The sequence below is a fragment of the Bidens hawaiensis genome, unplaced genomic scaffold (genome assembly GCF_021521415.1).
Source record: "Bidens hawaiensis isolate Kalapana, Puna unplaced genomic scaffold, B.hawaiensis_p1.1 tig00014142_1, whole genome shotgun sequence".
In the NCBI taxonomy this organism is placed as follows: Eukaryota; Viridiplantae; Streptophyta; class Magnoliopsida; order Asterales; family Asteraceae; genus Bidens; species Bidens hawaiensis.
In genome coordinates, this window is record NW_027492218.1 from 200,614 (window position 1) to 222,444 (window position 21,831).

General features: G+C 37.3%; 1 protein-coding gene across 1 annotated transcript; it reads left to right on the top strand.

The window, feature by feature from the left end:
* The first annotated feature begins 15,761 nt into the window (after positions 1–15,761).
* LOC143546008 (uncharacterized) lies at positions 15,762–21,499 on the top strand. Its single transcript, XM_077037765.1, has 6 exons — positions 15,762–17,163; positions 18,020–18,700; positions 18,792–18,875; positions 19,500–19,575; positions 20,917–21,191; positions 21,257–21,499. Exons 1-5 carry the CDS (start codon positions 15,856–15,858, stop codon positions 20,928–20,930), a joined length of 2,163 nt encoding a protein of 720 aa, XP_076893880.1. The 5' UTR covers positions 15,762–15,855; the 3' UTR covers positions 20,931–21,191; positions 21,257–21,499.
* The last annotated feature ends 332 nt before the right edge of the window (positions 21,500–21,831 follow it).

Here is a 21,831-nt window from a genome sequence, read left to right on the forward strand (position 1 = left end):
AGTTGTCGTGTCTATATAAGGTTTAGGTTACGGCTTATTCAATCAGTTGATAGATTACGAGTTTGTGTATTCGAGAGAGAGAGTCTGTAATCAAGTGATCTTCGTATCACGTGTTTAAGGTTGGTATACAACGTGTTTGATTATCGTATCGTGTGTTAACCGTATTGTTTTCTATACTCGTAACGTCTTACGTAGGGAATCCGCACCTGCGTAGTACGCGATATCTCGTGTAGATCCGGCTGGGAACCTACAATTGGTATCAGAGCTTTTGCTCGATTGTGTGGTTCGGGATTATCACGCGGGTATAGAAATCGTTCCGTTCGACTATTCGCGGGACGAGTTTTCTGAGTTTTTGTGTTATACTCTCCTCCTACAATCTTAAACAACCCATAACACCTTCACAAACCTCGAAAAACCCAGAAATCTAATCTGCAGAAACTTCGTGTTCATCAGGCGAAGTTGCCGTCACTGTTACTAGGGTTTCGGCGAAGATATAAGGTTAAGCGAATTTATCCACAACTTCGCCTACCTCTTCAAGTTCGCTTACCTCAAGCGAAGTTACCCACAACTTCGCCTACCTCCCAAGTTCGCTCAACTTAAGCGAAGTTATTCTCAAGTTCGCCAATCCAGCGAATTTAAGAAAGTGAGCGAAGTTTCAGATTCACGCGAAGTTAAGTTTTATGCGAAGTTATCCTCAACTTCGCCTACAGTGCTGTTTGAAAATAAAATTTTTTATTTTCGGATTTCTTTGAGTTTTGTGAAAGATGTCTTCGATAAACATTACTGAACTAGTAAAGATGGAAGTAGAAGCAGGTTCGGCTACAAAAGCACCCAAGATGCTTAAGAAAACTGATTATGTAGCGTGGAAAGATCGTTTTGAACAATATGTCAAGTATCAAGATGCCAAGATGTGGGTATGCATACAAGATGGTTACATTCCACCTACTGCTGAGTATGAGGGTCGTGATCAGATCAAGAAGTACAAAGAGATGGAAGATGAAGAGAAGAAAATGTATGAAGCCGAAAGCAAAGCTCATGCAGCAATTACAATGGCATTATCAACGAATGCTTGTACACCTGCTTCATCAGCCAGATTGAACCAAAGAATTATCAAATGGCTCTTAAGGACAGCTCGTGGGTCGAAGCCATGCAAGAAGAGTTAGCTCAGTTTAAGAAAATGGAAGTATGGAATTTGGTTGAAAAACCGAAAAATGTGCATGCGATAGGCACGAAGTGGGTCTTCAAATGTAAGAGAGATGAGAAAGGGGTTGTTATCAGGAATAAGGCGAGGCTGGTTGTTAAAGGCTTTAATCAGCAAGAGGGGATTGATTACAATAAAGTATTTGCTCCTGTGGCAAGATTGGAAGCCATTCGACTGTTTTTGGCATTTGCTGCTCATAAGGAGATGAAAGTCTTTCAGTTGGATGTGAAGAGTGCGTTTCTAAACGGTAAAGTCGACGAGGTTGTGTATGTTGAGCAACCTCCGGGTTTTCCTGACCCTGACTTTCCCGATCACGTGTACAAGCTAAGTAAAGCGCTGTATGGACTACATCAGGCACCTCGTGCCTGGTATTCAACCTTATCAGATTACTTGCTTGAGAATGAGTTTGAAAGAGGTAAAATTGATAGCACATTGTTCTTCAAGAGAAAGGGTAGCGACTTCCTACTGGTGCAAGTCTACGTGGAAGACATTATCTTTGCTGCATTAAAGGTCGCCATGTGTCAGGAGTTTGAGGCTGTCATGAAGAAGAGATTTGAAATGAGTGCTATGGGTGAACTTACTTTTTTTTTAGGATTGCAGGTTGATCAGAAGAAAGACGGGATGTTCATTCATCAGACGAAGTATGTCCATGATGTTCTCAAATGCTTCAAGATGGAGGACAGCACTCCATATGATACTCCGGTCTGCGTCAATCACAAATTGGGTGCTGATTCAGATAACGATGCAGACGTGGACCCAACCCAATATCGGGCTATTATAGGTTCTTTAATGTACTTAACTGCTTCTAGGCCTGATATAATGTTTGCTGTTTGTCTTTGTGCACGCTTTCAGGCAAACCCAAAAGAATCTCATTTGAAGGGTGCGAAGAGGATACTGCGGTATCTCAAAGGCAAGCCGAAGCTGGGGTTGTGGTACTCGAGAGGAGGAGACTTGGAGCTAGTCGCTTACACAGATTCTGATTATGGAGGGTGCAATCAGAGTCGGAAATCTACAACTGGTGGATGTCAGTTTCTTGGTGGCAGATTGGTGTCGTGGCAATGCAAGAAGCAGACTTCAGTCGCAATTTCAACCTGTGAAGCAGAATACAAGGCAGCATCCAACTGCTGCTCCCAGGTTCTTTGGATTCAACAACAGTTGCGCGACTATGGTCTGAATTTCTCACTTACTCCTATTTGCATTGATAACACAGCTGCTATCTCAGTAACTAACAATCCCGTAAAACACAGTAAAACTAAACATATTGACATACGTCATCATTTTATACGGGATTGTGCTGAGAAGAAACTGATTGTGCTCGAGAAGGTTGTTACGTTAGACAATTTCGCTGACTTGTTCACGAAAGCGTTTGACAAATCTAGATTTCAAAACCTTGTTGAGCTGAATGGGATGATCAATCCCGAGTAACCGTGCTTTCTATGTTTGATTAAAAAAAAAAAAAAAAAAAACGTCACTATCGCTTAGAATTATGTCGGTTGCCTTAGTTTGATGGACATTTCTTCGGATATGTTTGGTCCTCATTTCTACTTGTAGAATCTGAGGATAGCCATTAACCAGATGACTGAGAGTGATCGGGGCGGTTTATGATGTGTTTTTATTCTTTCATTGAAAATTAGTCGATCATACTTAGTTAGAAGGACACATACTTGTATGTGGTCGGTCCAGCTGATCCTTTGGATCTTCGGGATAGCCGTTCACCTGAAGACTTTGAGTTGGTCGGGGCGATTGATGTTAAAAATTTTTTTTTCTTTTCGGGAAATGAAATTATTTTTCAAGTCTACTACTTCGTAAGAAGTTACTTTACTATGTTTAACAGAAAATTGATCCAACCTTGGAAAGTGATAGATATACTGATTCTGTGTGCTTAACTAGTGAAGTTATTAGGCTTAAAAGACTTTAGAACAGTCATTGTATGTCATGGTAGCTTTTTATGGTGCGTAAAAGTAGAAGTGATACTAACTAAATCTACTCGATTTTTTGTGGAAACTCCTTAAGAGTTGTGCTTGTCTTCATACATATCTTTCCGAATGATAGGCAGAAAAGCGATTACCCAGTCATACACGAGCCCGTGAGTGTTCTGATTCCCGTGAAGATAGCGTGTCAAGACACTGCAGTGATCCAGATTCAGGACTTGCAGTTGTTTTCTACTTGAAGTTGTGTATATACATATTAATCGAAAAAAAAATGTGTATTCTAGAGTTCATAAGGTTAATGATTCTCAATCAAGACACAAGAAGGTGAACGGGAAACAGAGTCTAAGATCGAAGAGTAATTACTACTTAATCAGACACTACGGGTCAAGGTCAATTCGGGGTGACTTGGGGAAAGCCAAATACGCCTTGAGAATAGATTGGAGGCATCATAATCTCTGAGTTGTTGCCCACTTAAGTTTTGAGCTTAATTGAACCTAACTCGTATCACAGAAACGATGAAAACCATTTTAAGTAGATTACCTGCTTACAACCTGTTTCTTTATGTCATAATACAGCTGAACACGGATCTGTGTCACAGTCACGAAATTAGTATGATTCCTGTTCGGATCTTTTCTAAAACATGGTAGTCCCTGTCGAGACTGAAATTTGATCCCGTGTACCTTAATTTTTCAATTTTTTGTTACTTTTGTAATTGTTTGATTTTATACCTGGTTACTTGGTCTTGATCGTATCATTTAACGCTTTACAGGATGTTTTTTAAAACTTTATTGAAAATTATTAAAAGTATAGGGGTTTGTTTTGTAAATACAGGCGAACTTGTTCGTAACTTCGCCTGGAATAGGCGAAGTTATCGATAACTTCGCCTGTACTAACTTTGACCCTATATAAAGGAATTTAAAGGTCAAACGATTTCATTATTTCAAAATACCAGCGAACTTATCCTCTGATATTTCAGCGAACTTATCGATATCTCAAATCAGTTTTTGTTACCTCGATTCAGATCAGATTCAAGGTGTGTAGGGTTCCATATTCGTATAATCATTGTCGTTAATGTTAATCACAGGTCGATACGACCCGTTTCGTGACCTCGATTATTTGAAACCTAAACACCCGATTTTCAAACTTGATATTACGTGATAGTAATTTGCATGAACGTCTAAAACTTCATAAAATCATGTATTTCGGAGTCCTCGATCTCCGAAATCATCATCTACACGTCGTTCAAAATCCCTAACTGTTGCCGATTCAAATTCGGCGAAGTTACAGTTTAGGCGAAGTTATCCGTAACTTCGCCTGAGGTTTAACTTCGCCTGATTATTGATTTTGAAACAGTTTATGAGGCGATGTTGTGATTAGGCGAAGTTATCCGTAACTTCGCCTGGACCATTTTACTTAACTATTTTCAGACGAAGTTCAAGTTGAAGCGAAGTTGTTTCCCAACTTCGCCTCACCTTTGACTTCGCCTATACAGAATTGATCACAACTTCGCTCATGGTAACAGGCGAACTTGTGATTCGATTTGACGTTTATCTAACTTAACCTGTTTGTTGCAGATATGGCTGCTGTTGCTGGAGCAGGTGGTGCAGGCGGTGATGACGGAGGTGATCAACAAAGACAGTTCTTCCCGGGTCACAACATGTATATCACCTTAGACCCGGAGGCGAGCGGAGTTGATGATTTCCGCGAAATCATCACATTTCTGTTACGCTCGAGGATATTCCACGCCATTACAACAACTCTGCCGATATCCTTACCCAACATTGAGGATTTCTGGCAGACCGTGGAATATGACTGTAGAGTCGAACCCCCGGTGATGCGCGCAACAGTAAACAATCAGATTGTTCAGTTCTCTTCTGAACATATCCGGGAGGCTCTGCGGTTTGGAAATGAGACAAGAGAGGACCCGACAGAGTTTGTAGCTCCTTTCCGTGATGGAGCATTTTTGAGGATGGGTTATTCTGGTCCCTTGGGGGATTCGCAGAGAAGGAAGGGATTTCTGCTTGACCAGTGGCGTTTTCTCATGCATGTTATGATAGTATGCATGTCAGGGAGAAAGGCGGGCACTGATGGCATGGGCGCGACCATGATGTCAGCAATGACTGCTCTGACATACAACAAGCGATTCAGCTTTAGTCAGATGGTCTTTTATGAGATTGATCGTCAACGAAGAGCGATGGCGCGTGAGCGATTCATCATGTATCCAAGATTCCTACAAATGATCTTGAATCATGTTGCTCCAACTCTTCCTCAGCGCCGTCCGATCCGATATGTAGAGAGTGTGAACAAACGGATCTTCGCCCAATGTCGATCCTCCAGTGCGAGGAGCAAACCTGAGCTTCGTCCTCGCCATACTCCACTCTTTGGGTACTTAATCAACCCGGGGTATGTGCCTGCTCGTGGGGATGAGTTTAGGGACCCGACACCACAACAGGCAGGAGCACCTCAAGCTATACCTGCTGCTCCTGTTGTGTCACCGGAGGAGAACGTGGACCTTGATGCAGAATTTGGTGGTCAAGGCTTATTTGATATGGATCGGGTGGATACAGAGGAGAACGTTCAGGTCCCAGTTGAACGTGCCTCGACTGTGCATGTTACTAGGGCAGCTACAACGGTGGCTGGCTCAGATTCTGATGATGAAGTGGCAGAGGCTAGAAGGATTATGGTGACTCGAGAAGGACTACATGGGAAAAGAAAGAGAACAGATGATGATAGTGAGTCAGACTACGAGGAAGAGGTACAACAGTTGATAAGGAGCTCAAGAAGGGAACGGATAGGTGCAGGATCGGGAGCCGGTGAGAACTCTAGGGTGGTACGTTTCACTCCACCAGCACTATCCGGTATGACAATGGTTCCCTCATCACTACAGGTTATAAGGCCAAGCGCTACGGGTGTTCCCGTGGTGGCTACCTCATCTACTTTTGGCCTCCCACCCACTACTTTCCAACTTTCGGCTCCGGAAATAGTTTCGTTGCCGCCTCCGACCGTTACTCCATCGGAGGTCGTGGCACAATTTATAGAGTCGACTGTTGTGGCCACTGCAGGGCTATCGGTGACGATACCACATGCGGTTACGTCTATTTCTACTTCTGAGGTCCCGGTGACATCGGAAATCCCTCCTCAGTACACTCAAGACATATCACATATGAGGTTCGATTTCGATGCAACCCTCTCAGACTCAGAACGAATAGCAGCACTTGAACGGGTCGTGGCAGAACAATCAAGGGTGAATCTTATCCAGACCCAGGCTATTCAACGCCTAGTTGCAGAGAATCAGATGCAGTCGTCCCTGCTGGTAGAACATGGAAAGATCATAGATGCTCTGAAGGAGTTCTTGGCATCTCAGGGGGAGACGAGCTGTAAAGGCGATGAGTTGAGGACCAAGAGAAGGAATGATAGAGACGATGATCCCAATGCGTCGAAAGATGCAGGTGGTAAGCTACCAAGAACTACTCAAGCTCTTGGAACTTCCACAACTCAGGGGGAGTCGACAACTGCAGCTGGTGGTGATGATGTGGTGGTGGTGGACGTAGAGGAGATGAATGATGTTTTGGTTGGTGATGATGATGTATTGCCAAGTGATGTGATAGAAAAGATTGGTGGAGATATTGTGATTGATACAGAGATAGAAGAGGGAGAAATAGTTGAGGAAAATATTGAGCATGACATTCCAGATGTTGAGAAAGCAGATTTGAGTGAACAGATTGGAAGCGACGAGTCTGAATGGGAAGAGCAGCCTAGGTGGAAGGAAGGCTATGCTCAGTGGTTCGTCAAAACGAAGAAACCGGCGGTCCCTACAATGTTTAAGAAGAGTTACAACATTAAAGGCTATGCTGAAGCGAAGAAAGGGATTATTTGCTGGATCTATGATGAGCAGTTGAGGCTCTTCGTGATTAAAAGGTATGACGGTGTTCAGTATTTTAAAAGACTGTTAAGATCGTTGAATACACTGCCGGAATGTGAAGTGAAAGACTTAGCCAGATTGGGGTTAATCAATCGAAGTGACGATAATATGGCTAGAGTCATTGGGAAAATTGTGTGGAAAGAAAGTATAAAAGAGAAGAAATTTGAGCTGTTGAAGCCACAAAAGGGAAAACTTGTTGAAGACAAGGATAGAGGTTTGAGAGCTGATGGAAAACCTTGGATGATTATGAAGTATAAACCGATCCGGTGCCTTAAAGAAGTACCGATGAAACTAATGCCCAAGGATGTGCTTAAAGACCTAAAGTGGTGGTTTGTAGATTGTGTGACAGCTGAGGCAGTGATGGAAGACGAGGATGAACAAGAGGTGCTAAGAGTTTACGATCCGATGCATTTGGTAAACTTATCGCAAGCTGATCTGCAGGTGCTCAATGAGAAGAAAATCTTTTATATTCCTGCTTTGAAAGACGAAGCGAGGAAATATCAAAGAGTTGTCTCGGTTTGTGTTAGAGAAAGAGTGCATGCTTGAAGATAGAAGATTGAATATTACAAGAAACGTGTTTGAAGCTAAAGAGATGAAGCTACTGCCAAGGGGGAGTCTGTTGGTGCATGATGTCAGTAGTTCAGTGTCTAGTGTCTGTAATCGCGCTTGTAATGTTTTATGTTTTGTATAAGCGAAGTTGCTAACAAGTTCGCTGATATGGGTGAACTTGTTAGACAAGCGAAGTTAGTGACAACTTCGCCTGAACATGCCAGGCGAAGTTGTCGTGTCTATATAAGGTTTAGGTTACGGCTTATTCAATCAATTGATAGAATACGAGTTTGTGTATTCGAGAGAGAGAGTCTGTAATCAAGTGATCTTCGTATCACGTGTTTAAGGTTGGTATACAACGTGTTTGATTATCGTATCGTGTGTTAACCGTATTGTTTTCTATACTCGTAACGTCTTACGTAGGGATTCCGCACCTGCGTAGTACGCGATATCTCGTGTAGATCCGGCTGGGAACCTACAAAATTTAAAAGAAAACAACCACTACATGGAGTTGAAAAAAAAATTAACAATTTTTATATACATACTTAAATAAAAACAATAACGTCAAACTTTGAATGGCCCGAAAGACGCTACAAATGGGAATATGGCAATGACACTTATATATAGGATGTACCAGCGGCGTATCCATCATGCCCTTATCATACTTCATTTGTCCCGTCTTTCAAAGTCCTTCCAAGTTTCGAGTTATTGCACAAAACATACTTATTATGTCTTCCATGCGAGAACTTGGATAATTACGTGTCGACCTATAATTACCTTTATCGTCGGATGGTCCACATTCATTGTGTGGGTTTTGAGATATAACAATAAATACAATTTTTTTTAACTTGGAAATCAAGAACGATGAACTAATCAAAATTAACAAAATGCATAAACAAATCCCTGAGGTAAAGGATAAGCAAAAATATTAGGTCCAAATAAATGAGATCGTTGAAGTTTTAAGTGATGATGTTGTCAAACAAAAATGCACGAAACTCTTGAGTAGTATGAAATAATTAGAATAACAGATGTCATCAATTGAAATCATGAACATGAAATAAAGTTGAGAATAACATGTTAAGTAAACGTAGCATCGAGCCAAAATGTAAACATTTAAGTCAACAAGCATTTGGTCCGAAAATAAAATAATCAAGTAAGTTCTTGGAGTCGATAATGACTCGATGAAAATATCAACGTGAATAAGGCACATTTGAAATTAATAAATAATTGCAACTTCGAGATTAAAGTAAAACATTGAGAACAAAATAATCGAAATTTCAGATCGAATTAAAATATTGATCTCAAATTGGTAAAACAAATGATTCGAACAAAACATTGAACGGGAATAGAACAATATGACTAAACAATTCGTGCAATAAAAATAAACTCAACATGTGTATAAAATGCTTATAGTCTCCAACTTCCACTTAAACGATTATGTCTATGGGGAAATCAGTTATAGACCACGAGTTTGAAATAACAAAGTAAACCGCTTCGGAATGTATCTATGAATGGGAATAGTTCACTAATTAACGAATAATCAAGCTTAATATTAACTTTGTAGAAAACCTTTTAATGGAATTCGATGCCTGAAACTTCATGAAAAAAGCCCAAACGGAATAATATCTCTAACATATAAAGGAAAGGAAAACAAAGAGGCAATTTGCGATGCTCGTCTTCTCGAAGATAGGTTTTGCAGTATGAAGGTTATTATGGTGCGGTGGTATGATTTACTAATCCAAAACTTGTTGGCGTTGACAAAGAAGTGAAAAGAAATGATTATTGACATTATTTGTGAAGGACGTTTGTAGGGACGCGATGTTTAAAACTCAAAGGAAGTTCATGATAATATTTTTGCATATATACTTAGCTAGTTAGAAAACTTTGGAAAACTTTTGATGTAAAGGATTTCCCGTTTGGGTGAAGTTTTAAGAAAATGAAAGTCGTTAGATAAAATAACTCGTTGATGGTGATATAATAGCCTCACGACTTAAGAATTGTTTAAAGCAAAATATTTTATTTTACTTTAATAGTTTTATTGGAATAATAATAATAATAATAATAGTAATAATAATAATAGTAATGGTATTAATAATATTAAGGGTAATAATAACAATAATAAGGTATTGATAGTAATAAAACAATAGTAGTAGTAATAGTAATAAAAAAAATGAACCATTTGGATTTTCGTAAAGTTCTTTCGATGCAAAACTACTTGAATATATTTCGTATGACATAATATATACTTATTAATGATCTATTTAAAATAATAAAGATTTGAAATTTCACGAAAAATAATGTTTGCCGAAAAGAGGGAGGGTTTTCTTGAATTCGGATTATACAAAGAATATTATGTTAATTGATGTTTGGTGTGAGTTTAAGCTTGTTAGAAAGTCCTATTTATACTAGCAATTGAGCCAAAAACGAGTTAATTCTATTACTTTGATCGCGGCTTAATATCCGGCGATGATTATGGATTTTCCGGCATTTACGGGTCGTTTTAATAAAATAAATATATGGGAAAATTCCCAAAATAGCCCTTTTTAGAGAGAGGATTCCCAAAATAGCTCTTTTTTTCTTAGAATTATTTAGAATTTGGACTTGAGAGAGACTTTGAGAAAAGGAAATTATTATGGGGTAGCAGGCCAAATCTTAAAAGAAAGTGAGGGAGCATGTAAGATTTGAGAAAATATTGAAGGTAAAGTTCAAATTTTTTGAAATATTGAAGGAAACGTTTAAATTTTTTCTAAACTTTTTTTCTCCAAGACTGTTTTTTTATGTTTCCTACCTGGCCAGTTCATATTTTCAAATTCTTGAAAAAATATATTTTTTACAATTATACCCCCACCACCACCTTGAACCACCACCACCACCTTGAACCACTACCATCACCGACGCCGTCGGCCCCGCCCCATCACCACCACCGTCACTACCACCATAGCTGCCTCCACCACCGCTGCACCCATCACCACTACACCATCACTGACGCCGTCGGCCCCACCCCATCACCACCATCATCACTACCACCATAGCCGCCTCCACCACCGTTGCACCCATCACCGCTGCACCCATGATTCATATTTTAAACTTGAATATTTACGATATTATCGTCAGAAGCCGCGCCCCTCTACAAAGGATATTCCCATGACTGCCGGTAAGCATAACATTAATATGTTTGTTTATTTAAAGAAAATGCTTTTAATAATTACAAAAATGTGTGAATATTAGGTATAGGAGCATGGGTTTGTCGACAGTGCAGTCGAAGGAGAATATGGTGAGGATGAAGGTGATGAAACAGATGAATAGATCAGGGGTGGATTATATGCTGTCTAAGACGGGCATGAAAAGCAATGTTATTCGGAACCTTCCAAAGAATGTTACTCATTAGTTGTTTCATCTTCATCGTATGCAGACTGTGGGGGGCCTATGGCGTCGATGATGGTGCAGCGGTGATGGGTGCAGCGGTGGTGGAGGCGGCTATGGTGGAGTGACGGTGGTGGTGATGGGGTGGGGTCGACGACGTCGGTGATGGTGGTGGTTCAAGGTGGTGGTGGGGTGGTTCAAGGTGGTGGGGGTATAATTGTAAAAAATATATTTTTCAATAATTTGAAAATATGAACTGGTCAGGTAGGAAACATAAAAAAACAGTATTGGGAGACTGTTTTTTGAGAAAAAAAGTTTAGAAAAAGTTAGAACTTTTCCTTCAATATTTCAAAAAATATGAACTTTACTTTCAATAATTTCTCAAATCTTACCTGCTCCCTCACTTTCTTTTAAGATTTGGCTTGCTACCCATAATAATTTCCTTTTCCCAAAGTCTCTCTTAAGTCCAAATTCTAAATAATTCTAAGAAAAAAAGGGCTATTTTGGGAATCCTCTCTCTAAAAAGGGCTATTTTGGGAATTTTCCCTAAATATATTGATTATAACTAAAAATCATCGGTTAAGAATATTATAATAATTACTTTGGGTCAAAACGAGATTTTTGGAGGTGTTTGGCTGTTGCCGGAACCGCCGCCGTCGCCGGAGCTGCCTCGCCGGAAAGACGGGAATGGGAGGGAGGGTTGGGGTGTTTAATTAAATATAATTTGAATAATTTACATAAGTGGTCCTTGAAGTTTCATGATACTTTAAAACAAAGAATTAATTTCTATTTATAATTTGGACCTTGGACTTTGAAAATGATTAAATAAAAGAGGTGTTTGGAATTCATGGATTGTTTTCGTATTATACTCGAGTAGTTTGAAAATTGTTTTAACTTTATTAAACACGTTAAATTCCGGAGTTTCGTTTGTTGAGCGAAAACAGTAACAAATGAACGGACGATGATAGTACTCGTAGGGAGATATAACATTAATGATGGGCGAGTAACAAAATTATATCGAGACAACCAAACGGTCGGTTTAAAGAATTCAAATACTAAGGTGACGATGAACAAATACATGCAACGAAAATTAACTAATGATATTATATATATATGTGTGTGTGTGTGTGTGTGTTTGTGTGTGTGTATCACAAAAAAAAAGAAAAACAAAACCTAAAATTCGAAATGGGTCGGGTTTTCTGGTTTTAAAAGTAACAAATGTTATAGGATTCGCAACTTTTAGAAATTTCGTCCCGAAATTAAAATAAGAATAAATATTTAAAAGAAAACAACCACTACATGGAGTTGAAAAAAATTAACAATTTTTATATACATACTTAAATAAAAAACAATAACGTCAAACTTTGAATGGCCCAAAAGACGCCACAAATGGGAATATGACAAGGACACTTATATATAGGATGTACTAGCGACCTATCCACCATGCCCTTATCATACTTTATTTGTCCCGTCTTTCAAAGTCATTCCAGGTTTCGAGTTATTGCACACAACGTACTTATTATGTCTTCCATGCGAGAACTTGGATAATTACGTGTCGACCCATAATTCGAAATGGGTCGGGTTTTCGGGTTTTAAAAGTAACGAATGTTACACATTTTGTGTTAAATAATAAAATAAACGCCGTGGGACATATACTTTTACATATTTTTTTCATAACTTTCCTAACATACAGCATGTTATAAGTGAGTAAAGTTAGAATACAAAGGGAGACAGTAATGAAAAGTGTGAGAAAGATTTGTGATCATACAAAAAACCCTTTAAAAATAAATTAAAAAAAAAGAAAAATCATAACTCAAAATATAAATAAAAAAAGAAAAAAAAACTTAAAAAACTAAAATGTTTCTCCTATCATTCCCGTTTAAAAAAAAACTGACGAAAAGACACAATACCGAGATCAAAGACACAATGACGAAAATTAACAAAAGACACAGTTAGAACTAAAAAAAGACACAATAGATCGCAAAATATAACATAATGCCAAAGAAAATATAACACAATGTTGAGTAATATAACAAAATATCAAGAAAAAAAAGACATAATATTAAGGAAAAAAAACAATCAACGATGAAAATAAACATAAAACACTATGATAAATAAAAAGAAACAATGATGATTTTCACTCAGCATTGTTTTTTTTATTTGTTTTTTTAGAACGAGAAAGACGGTGGAAACGTTTTTGTGTTTTTACTTTTTTCGTTTTTTATTAATTTTTGAGTTTTGATTTTTTTTAATTAATCTTTAATTATTTTTTAGGATTTTTTTTTGGGTAGAAATCTTTATCATCCCTTTCATTTTTGCCAATAACTTGACCATGTTATAAGTTGTCTGCTTACAAAAGGTACACATATTGCAAATGTTAGTTAGTTTGTACAGTGGCTTTAGGAAGAAAGAATAAAAGAAAGTTAAAGCACCATAAAACACGTACGCAGTAAAAACCTACACATAAGTAAAGTGCAATTAAGACTTGTAAGATAAGCATGCTTAGTTGTACTTTTAATGAATGTTTGACTTTTTGGTTTCTAATATATATATATATATATAAATATTATTCTGATGGAAGAAATATTTAATACTATAGTTAGTTACACACGATAAGATGTCGTTTGACCCAACTTTAAACTTTTGCCTTTTATACTTTGGCCACTAAAGTTATAAAAGTTAACTTTAAAACTTTTATGTTTTATACTTTGGCAATCAAACTTTTAACTTTTGACACAAAATATTTTGTTTTACAATAATAATGAATCAAACTATCGACAGAATTTTCACGAAGTAATGCGTCAGTTTAAAACAACTATAAAGAAAGGGTTCGGACCCTTTCTGGTCTTTAAGAATAAGTTCAACCCGACACAACTTTTATACTAAACCCAAAAATATTATAAAGTGAAAACATAAAAGTAAAACTCAATTAAACATACTTTAGAACATGAAAAATCAGATCGGAATTATTTTTTAAACATTTGTCTAAGAGTTTATGAGCCATTTTATAATAATTAGACGCAGGTTTGATTGCCGCTTAGGTCAGTTCGACAGACATTTGGGTAAAGGAATAATCAAAGGTTTAATCTCAGGTTTTCAGATTTCATTGTGCTCACGACGGGAGAGGAGACGAGAAGTCGATCTTAAACATAGCCCTTCCTCTAATTAAAAAAAAAAAAAAGAAATTGAAGCTTGGTCACCCAGGTTCATTCCCGATACAAAGCTAATAAGCAGCGTCTTTACTTGTAATAAGCAGCGTCTTTACTTGTTCTTCTTCTTCTTCTTGTTCATCAATTCATCATCAAATCAATCATCGATTGCTACAAGGTATCATCAAACCCACATCTTCATTACTTCAATTTCTCTTCGCACTTTAGGGTTTCAATTATTTATCATAAACTTTCAATAATCTGTCTATTCTTCATTATATTTATCCCAGATCGCGGCTTTATTTCTATTTTATTTTTTAAAAATGTAATTAATTGAATTGATTGGGTATCTTATGCTAAGATTTACATAATAAGGTTTTATAATTAAAATGTTTTATATAAAGTTGTAGCTTTTGTTGTAAACATGTCATTTTAAAGTATTATTAATGTATTTTAGGTGTATAAGGTTGAAATAATTAACGATGGACACATATTCTCCTCATTTATCGATATAATCTGTGTGAGGTTGATCGTATGTATCACAAACGTAGACCTAAGTCTCTTCCTATGTTCCTTTGTTCTTAAGATTTGTATTACAAGTGAAAAGAGTTGATGGTTTGTCATTTTGATTGAACAATATGTATTTTTATAGCAATGTGCTTGTTAGTTATTTTGATTGTTGAAGAAAAATGAAGTGTTAAGTAGGGGCGAAAACGAGCCGGGCCGCCTGCGAGCTACCTGAGATCAGATCAATAAAAACTCGACACGGGCCGATCCTTATCGAGTCTAAGACTAAAAATAGCTTGTTTAGTTATCAAGCCCGACCTCGAGCTTTGTATAAGAAGATTGTTTAGGCTTGTCGAGCCTTAACGAGCCTAGAGCATTTTTTAAAATATGACTTATTTGTGCTTTTATGTATTAATTTCACTCTACACATCCAAGCTTGAGGTGAGCTTTGGCTCGTTTAAGGTGCTGCACACGAGTTCGACCCGAGCTTAGGCTCGTTAAGCTTTTTCTCAAAATATATAAGTAGTTAAGTATAGTTTAAAATCTGTATAAAATTAGTTAATAAGTAATAAACAAGACAAGCCAAACTCGAGCTTTATAAAAAGTGCTCAAAACAGGCTGAGCTCGAGCTCTGGTAAGTCAAAACGAACCAAGCTCGAACCTAGTACAGCTCAGGCTCGGCTCGTTTACACCCATAGTGTTAAGTCCCAAACCCGTTTGAATTGTTGCTAAAAAACAGCTCATTGTAATCTGATCCAACTACTTAATGGTTGATGGAATTGTGTTTGGAGCTATCGTAATGATGAGTGTGTATTTAGTGCATCTCACATTTTTGTATTTGTGTGTGCTTCAGTTTATTTACTAGCCGAAGGAAGGAGGACAGGTGCCATGACTTCAATATCCACTACTGGTTTTACTGGTGATTTATAGGTGGGATTGAAATCTTAGATATACGCTAGAAACTACATTCTTTGCGGGTCCATCAGAAAAAAAAGGTAATTTGTAGGTGGTGCGTGCATAAGGAAGCACTAAACAATATTGACATTTTAAGTTTCTTGCATCAAGTAAAGGCTACTACAGTTTGGCATAGAATATTAGCATTTTTTAAAATGTTTTATTTTTTTAGGTTCGGCTTCAGCACACAGGTGGTTTGTTTCTCGTCACAACAAGGATGTCATATTGAGTTATAATTTAGTGTTATAGCCGGTGATCATCCATGATGCGGGTGAGAAAATGACATCGATACGTTGTGGTGGATTTGTTGACCCTGGATGGGAGCATGGTACTGCTCAAGACGAGAAGAAGAAGAAAGTGAGATGCAATTATTGTGGGAAAGTTGTTAGTGGCGGGATATACAGATTAAAACAACATTTAGCTAGAGTATCTGGTGAGGTGACTTATTGCGACAAGGCTCCGGAAGAGGTGTGCATAAAAATGAAAGAGAATTTGGAAGGATGTCGTATCGGTAAAAAACCAAAGCAAATTGAATACGAGGATCAAACCACGTATCTCAACTTCCCACCTTGTGTTAATGACGAGAATGATATCGTGGAAGATGATCCCGTGTATGATAATAGGAGCAAAGGTAAGCAGCAGTTGGTGGTGGTTGGGGTCGGTGGGGACAAGGGTTTGGTTATAAATATGGCTCCGCATCCTCCTTTGAGGTCACTGGGATATGTTGACCCGGGATGGGAACATGGAGTTCCTCGTGATGAACGGAAGAAAAAAGTCAAATGTAATTATTGTGATAAAATAGTTAGCGGTGGAATTAACCGCTTTAAACAACATCTTGCTAGAATACCTGGTGAAGTTGCACCTTGTAAAAGTGCTCCCGAAGAAGTTTATCTTAAAATAAAAGAAAATATGAAATGGCATCGGACTGGAAGGAGGCACAGAAGGCCCGAACTTCATAAGCAGCTGACATCTACTTCGGCTTTTTACACGACACATTCAGAAAACGAAGATGACGATGATAACGAAGATGAAGATGACGAGGACGATGACACGCATCTACTAATTGGAGACAAAAAGAAGAGATTCGTGAGAAGAGAAGAAGCGTTGTCAAAGAAACTGAAATCCGAGATGTTGGTGGCTAATAATACTAATGTTAACAAAACATCCGGACGAAAGGAGGAAGTTATGTCTGCAATTTCCAAATTCTTTTATCATGCTGGAGTTCCGACACACGCAGCAAACTCACCGTACTTTCACAAGATGCTGGAGGCGGTGTCCCAGTATGGCCCACCGCCTTCCTCTAGCAGCCTAATGCTATCCACTCGTTTTCTTGAGGACGAAATCTTAACCGTTAAAACACACCTTGCTGAATACAAAGCCTCTTGGGCGGTCACAGGGTGTTCCATATTGGCGGATACTTGGAAAGATGCACACAACAGGACATTAATCAACATTTTGGTTTCATGTCCTCGTGGTTTGCACTTTGTTTCTTCAGTTGATGCCACTGAGTTTGTTGAAGACGCGCCAACTCTATTTAAACTTCTTGATAAAGTAGTGGATGAGATGGGTGAGGAAAATGTTGTGCAGGTACACCATCATATTACATCATAGAATTAAATACGGCTTTAGTTCATGCGGTTTGACTAAAATAATCCTTTTAGTCCATTAGTTCTAATTTGACTTTTTTTAGTCCAGTAGTTTCATATTTGTATTAATGAAAGTCCAGCCCACTAACCCCATACAAGATTTCTATTAACTTTTTGTTAAAAGACCAAAACACCCTTGGACTATATGTGTTAGTCAAAATAATAAAATTTTCAGGATCCCCTTAAATTAATAATTAATTGATTATTTTACATTTCGGCTAATATATATTTATTAAATCCTTACAATTTACTTAAGATTTTATAAAAATGAAAATCCATAAATTTGCTTCGGTTTTTTTCAGTTTTAGGTACATGAAAAACCGAAACTGAACCGAAAGCTTGGTTTTCATGAAAACATAAAACCAAAGCGTCGGTTTTTGTTTGGATTCCGTAATTTTGGTTTGGATAATATGAGAGAGGAGAGAGTGAGAGAGTGTGGGAATACAGAGATATATTTATTGTATTTAAAAAAAAAATATTTTTATGTATAAAGTGGCCCCCAAACATTTTATTATTATGACTAAGCAACACAGATAGTCCATGGGTATTTTACTATTTTGGTTATTTAACAAATAGTTAATAGAAAACTTGGATGGGGTTGGTGGGATGGATTCAGTTTGATACAAAAATGGAACTATTAGGGACTAAGAAAGTCAAATTAGAACTAATGGACTAAAAGGGTTATTTTAGTCAAACCACAGGGACCATTAACCGTATTTAACTCTACATATTTTATTTAAGTAGTAGTAGAACACTTACTGACATCTCGCGTGTCCGTTTGTGTTAATTTGGTCTAGGTTATTACACAAAACACAGCCAGTTATGAAGCCGCTGGAAAGATGCTGGAGGAAAAACGACAAAATCTATTTTGGACACCTTGTGCTGCTTCTTGTATCGAACAAATGCTTGAAGATTTTGCAAAGATAAAATGGGTTGCAGAGTGTATAAACAAAGGACAAAAGATCACAAAGCTTGTGTACAACCAAATATGGCTATGGAATCTAATGAAACGCGATTACACAACGGGACATGAACTCGTGAGAGCATCTTTCACGAGTATTTCTTCAAGTTTTTCAACCTTACAAAGCTTAATGGACCACAGGATCGCGCTCAAACGCTTGTTTCAGTCCACAAAATGGTTGTCGTCTCGCCTTTCAAAATCCCACGAGGGTGAAGAGGTTGAAAAGATTGTAATGAATGCAACATTTTGGAAGAAGGTGCAATGCGTGAAGAGATCGGTGGGCCCCATTTTGGAAGTGCTTGAAAAGATCAATGACGGTGGCGAGTCGATGTCAATGGCGTATATATACAATGACATGCATAAAGCGAAACTTATGATAAAAAGCAACCATGGCGATGACTTGCACAAATACGGTACCGTGTGGAGCACTATAGACAATCATTCCCTTAATCATCCTTTGTATCTTGCTGCTTACTTTCTAAATCCGTCATACAGATATCGGCTCGACTTTGTTCTTGTATGCTACCTACATAAAAGCTTTATTTTGTTTCCTCTTATAACAGACCTGCTCTTATAACTTATGTTCTTTTTTGTTTTTATATATTTAGTACCCAGAAGTTGTGCGTGGTTTAAATTCATGCATTGTTAGGTTTGAGCCAAACAATGCAAGGAGGGTTTCAGCATCGAAGCAGGTAGGTAAAGCAAACGCTCACCCCTAGACGAACCGAACGAGCGGATGCTTGTGTTCCCTCGTTTAACTTTAACCGAACAAATGATTGAACACGAACAATTAAACTAAAGAAGTTTCTTATTCATGTTCTTTTGTTAAGAAAATGAGTGTGTTTTCGTTCGTTTATGTTCGTTCGTTAAGAGTATAGAAGAATAGCTCAAGAACGAATGTAAATGAACAAACACTAATTAAAGGTAAATATTAACATCAATACGATGGACCTGAAATTTAATAAAACTAGAAGACTAAATTATAATTGATGAATTTTTATTTTATAAAATTATAGTATATTGTAATGAGCTTAAGTTTTTTCTAATGAATATGTAAAACACAAACATAAATGAATGCAAACAAACAAACATGAATGAAGGAACAAAGTCAAATGTTCATGAACATCAATGACCGAACGAGACATGTGCATGTTTGTCCGTTTAACTAAATGAGCAAAGTTATTTGTTCGTGTACGCTTGATTATTTATTAAACGAACATAAACGAACTTTCAGTCAAATGGTTCATTACAAGCCTACTCACCCCTTTGTTATTTCAGTTCAGTCAGTTTGATTGATGATGGATTTGCTGCTGCAGATTTCAGAGTTTGGTTCTGCAAAAGCTGATTTTGGAACTGATTTGGCTATTAGTACGCGAACGGAACTACATCCAGGTGCTTATTAGTTAGTTTAATATTATAAATTACGAGTTAGTAGGATTAATATCATATATACCCAACCAAAACTGAAAATTATCATATATACCCAACTTTGATGAATTTTCACTTAAATGACCATTCGACCTCTTTCCATTATATTTGTTTAAACTCTAGTTTTTTGTTTGGATTTTGTTTGACATCAAAGATAAGCAAGCGAACCGAGCTGTCGTTTCATCTTTTATTCTTTCGACAGCAGATAATCGAACAATGGAATCCGTATGTTCAAATCAGATAACCGAACCATTGCACATAATTGAACGATAAGCAAAACTAATATTTAAACAAAATTATTGCTTATGGGTTAAAAAAAAAGATAGAAATGGGCAAAACAAAAGTCTAAGCTAAAAGTGGGTAAATAAAAAAAATTGGTGTTCAAGTTGGGCATATATGAAATTTAGAAGCTTTTGAAACATAAGGGTAAAATGGTTATTTATTAATGTTTTTTAATGAACTGGGTATATTGATATTTTAACTACTTTGTAAGGGTGCATACGATGTTTTTAGTTTTGCATATGTTTTTTAAGTTTGCTATTGAAAGTCATCGTCATCGTCATCGTCATCGTCATCGTCATCGTCAAACTTTCTTTTCAATCATCACAACCTGAATGGGTCCAAATGGGTCGGATTGACACATAAACCCTTTTTTTCCCTTCCTTTCAAATTATCAACTTTATGCTCCTTTCGACCGATCACTTTTTTTACCTATTTTCTGATTAACCCGTTTGAGATAGAACCCAGATCCAGCCATTTATAAGCATGTGTCGAAAACCATTAACTTAAACTAGTGAAAAATAAAACTGGTATTTTGGAGGTGTTTGGATGTTTCCAAAGAAAACCATACATAAAGTTGAAAACAATGATATGTATTTTAGAGGTGTTTGGATGTTTCCAAAGTTATTATTGCAACATTAACAATCAGATGATTGATTAACACTAAAAAATTAACACTGCAACATTAAAAATCAAATGATTAACATAAAAAAAAACACAAAGACTGAACCTTGTAATAATGTTGCCGACTTGCAGTGTTAATAATCAGATGATTACACTAAAATTAAAAACCAAAAAATGAGCCTTGTAAGGCTTGAACTCGTGAGCTTTCAAAGATAAAACAAGGGGTTTTCCACCAAACCACATCGATATTAATAGTATGAGTTCCAAGTATTAAATCTTATGGGATCCTCAAAAAAAAAATAATATTCCGCTTCTAAGAAAAATTTTAAAAACATTGGTGTCCTGGACTCCGATCCACACTATATGGGCCCGCCCCTGATCATCATTATGCTTCTGTTTCAGCTGCTTGGTGGTAACAACATGGCATAAACTGCCTAGAGCTGCAACAGATAGCCGTACGCATACTGAGTCAAACATGCTCGTGTTTTAGTTGTGAACATGACGAGATTCACAAACGCACGGGCAATCGTTTGGTGCAGAAAAGACTCAAGGACTTGATCTATGTTAACTACAACTTGCGACTCAAGGAACGCCAAATCATAAGCTCTGACAACTTACTCGTGCACGAGAATATTTTGTACGATTGGATTGTAAAGCCCGGAAAACAAGAAGATGAGGTAATATTTTTTTTTTCACTTATTCTATTCCTTGGCAAGATTAATTATTTGTTTTTTTTAATCAGGAAATGGAATATGAGGAGAACGGGCTGTTTGAATATGATGGCGAGAGTAGAAAGGGGGGTTCGTTAGACATACAGCCGTTAGACTCTCATCCGCCTGAAGATGAAGATGAAGAAGATGAGGATGGTCTTAATTTCCTTGATGATGATAGCGAGTGATTGATTGATTGATTCTTAGGTAATGTAAATTTCCCACGTTGTATTGAAAAATCATGTATTATCTATCGATCGATCTATTTATATCTACCTTTTCTTTGCCCGACATTTTTCATGATTTAAAATTATCCAAAATCACATGTTTTTATATCCACATTTCGACGTTTGAACCCGCACCCAATATGTTTTTTGGCTTACTAATTCATGCTTACGAATTTGTGTTGATACCACCAATACTAACCGAATTTGTGTCGGTAAACAGCTGTAACATGTCAGCCTTTTTGGTTCCACATATGATAATTTGTAGTATTTTGGCGTTGACGGGCTTATTTTTTTTGGTACCGATATCATAACCCGATACAGGCTGATTTTGCGTTGACTCACAATGCGTTCATAATTTAACATCGTTACGTTTTTCTTTT

Excerpts from the sequence above, each read along its gene's own strand:
- LOC143546008 (XM_077037765.1), top strand. The coding sequence starts at position 15,856 with ATGACATCGATACGTTGTGGTGGATTTGTTGACCCTGGATGGGAGCAT. Across the intron at positions 17,164-18,019 it reads GTGAGGAAAATGTTGTGCAG|GTTATTACACAAAACACAGC; the intron begins GTACACCATCAT and ends AATTTGGTCTAG. Across the intron at positions 18,876-19,499 it reads GGGTTTCAGCATCGAAGCAG|ATTTCAGAGTTTGGTTCTGC; the intron begins GTAGGTAAAGCA and ends TTGCTGCTGCAG.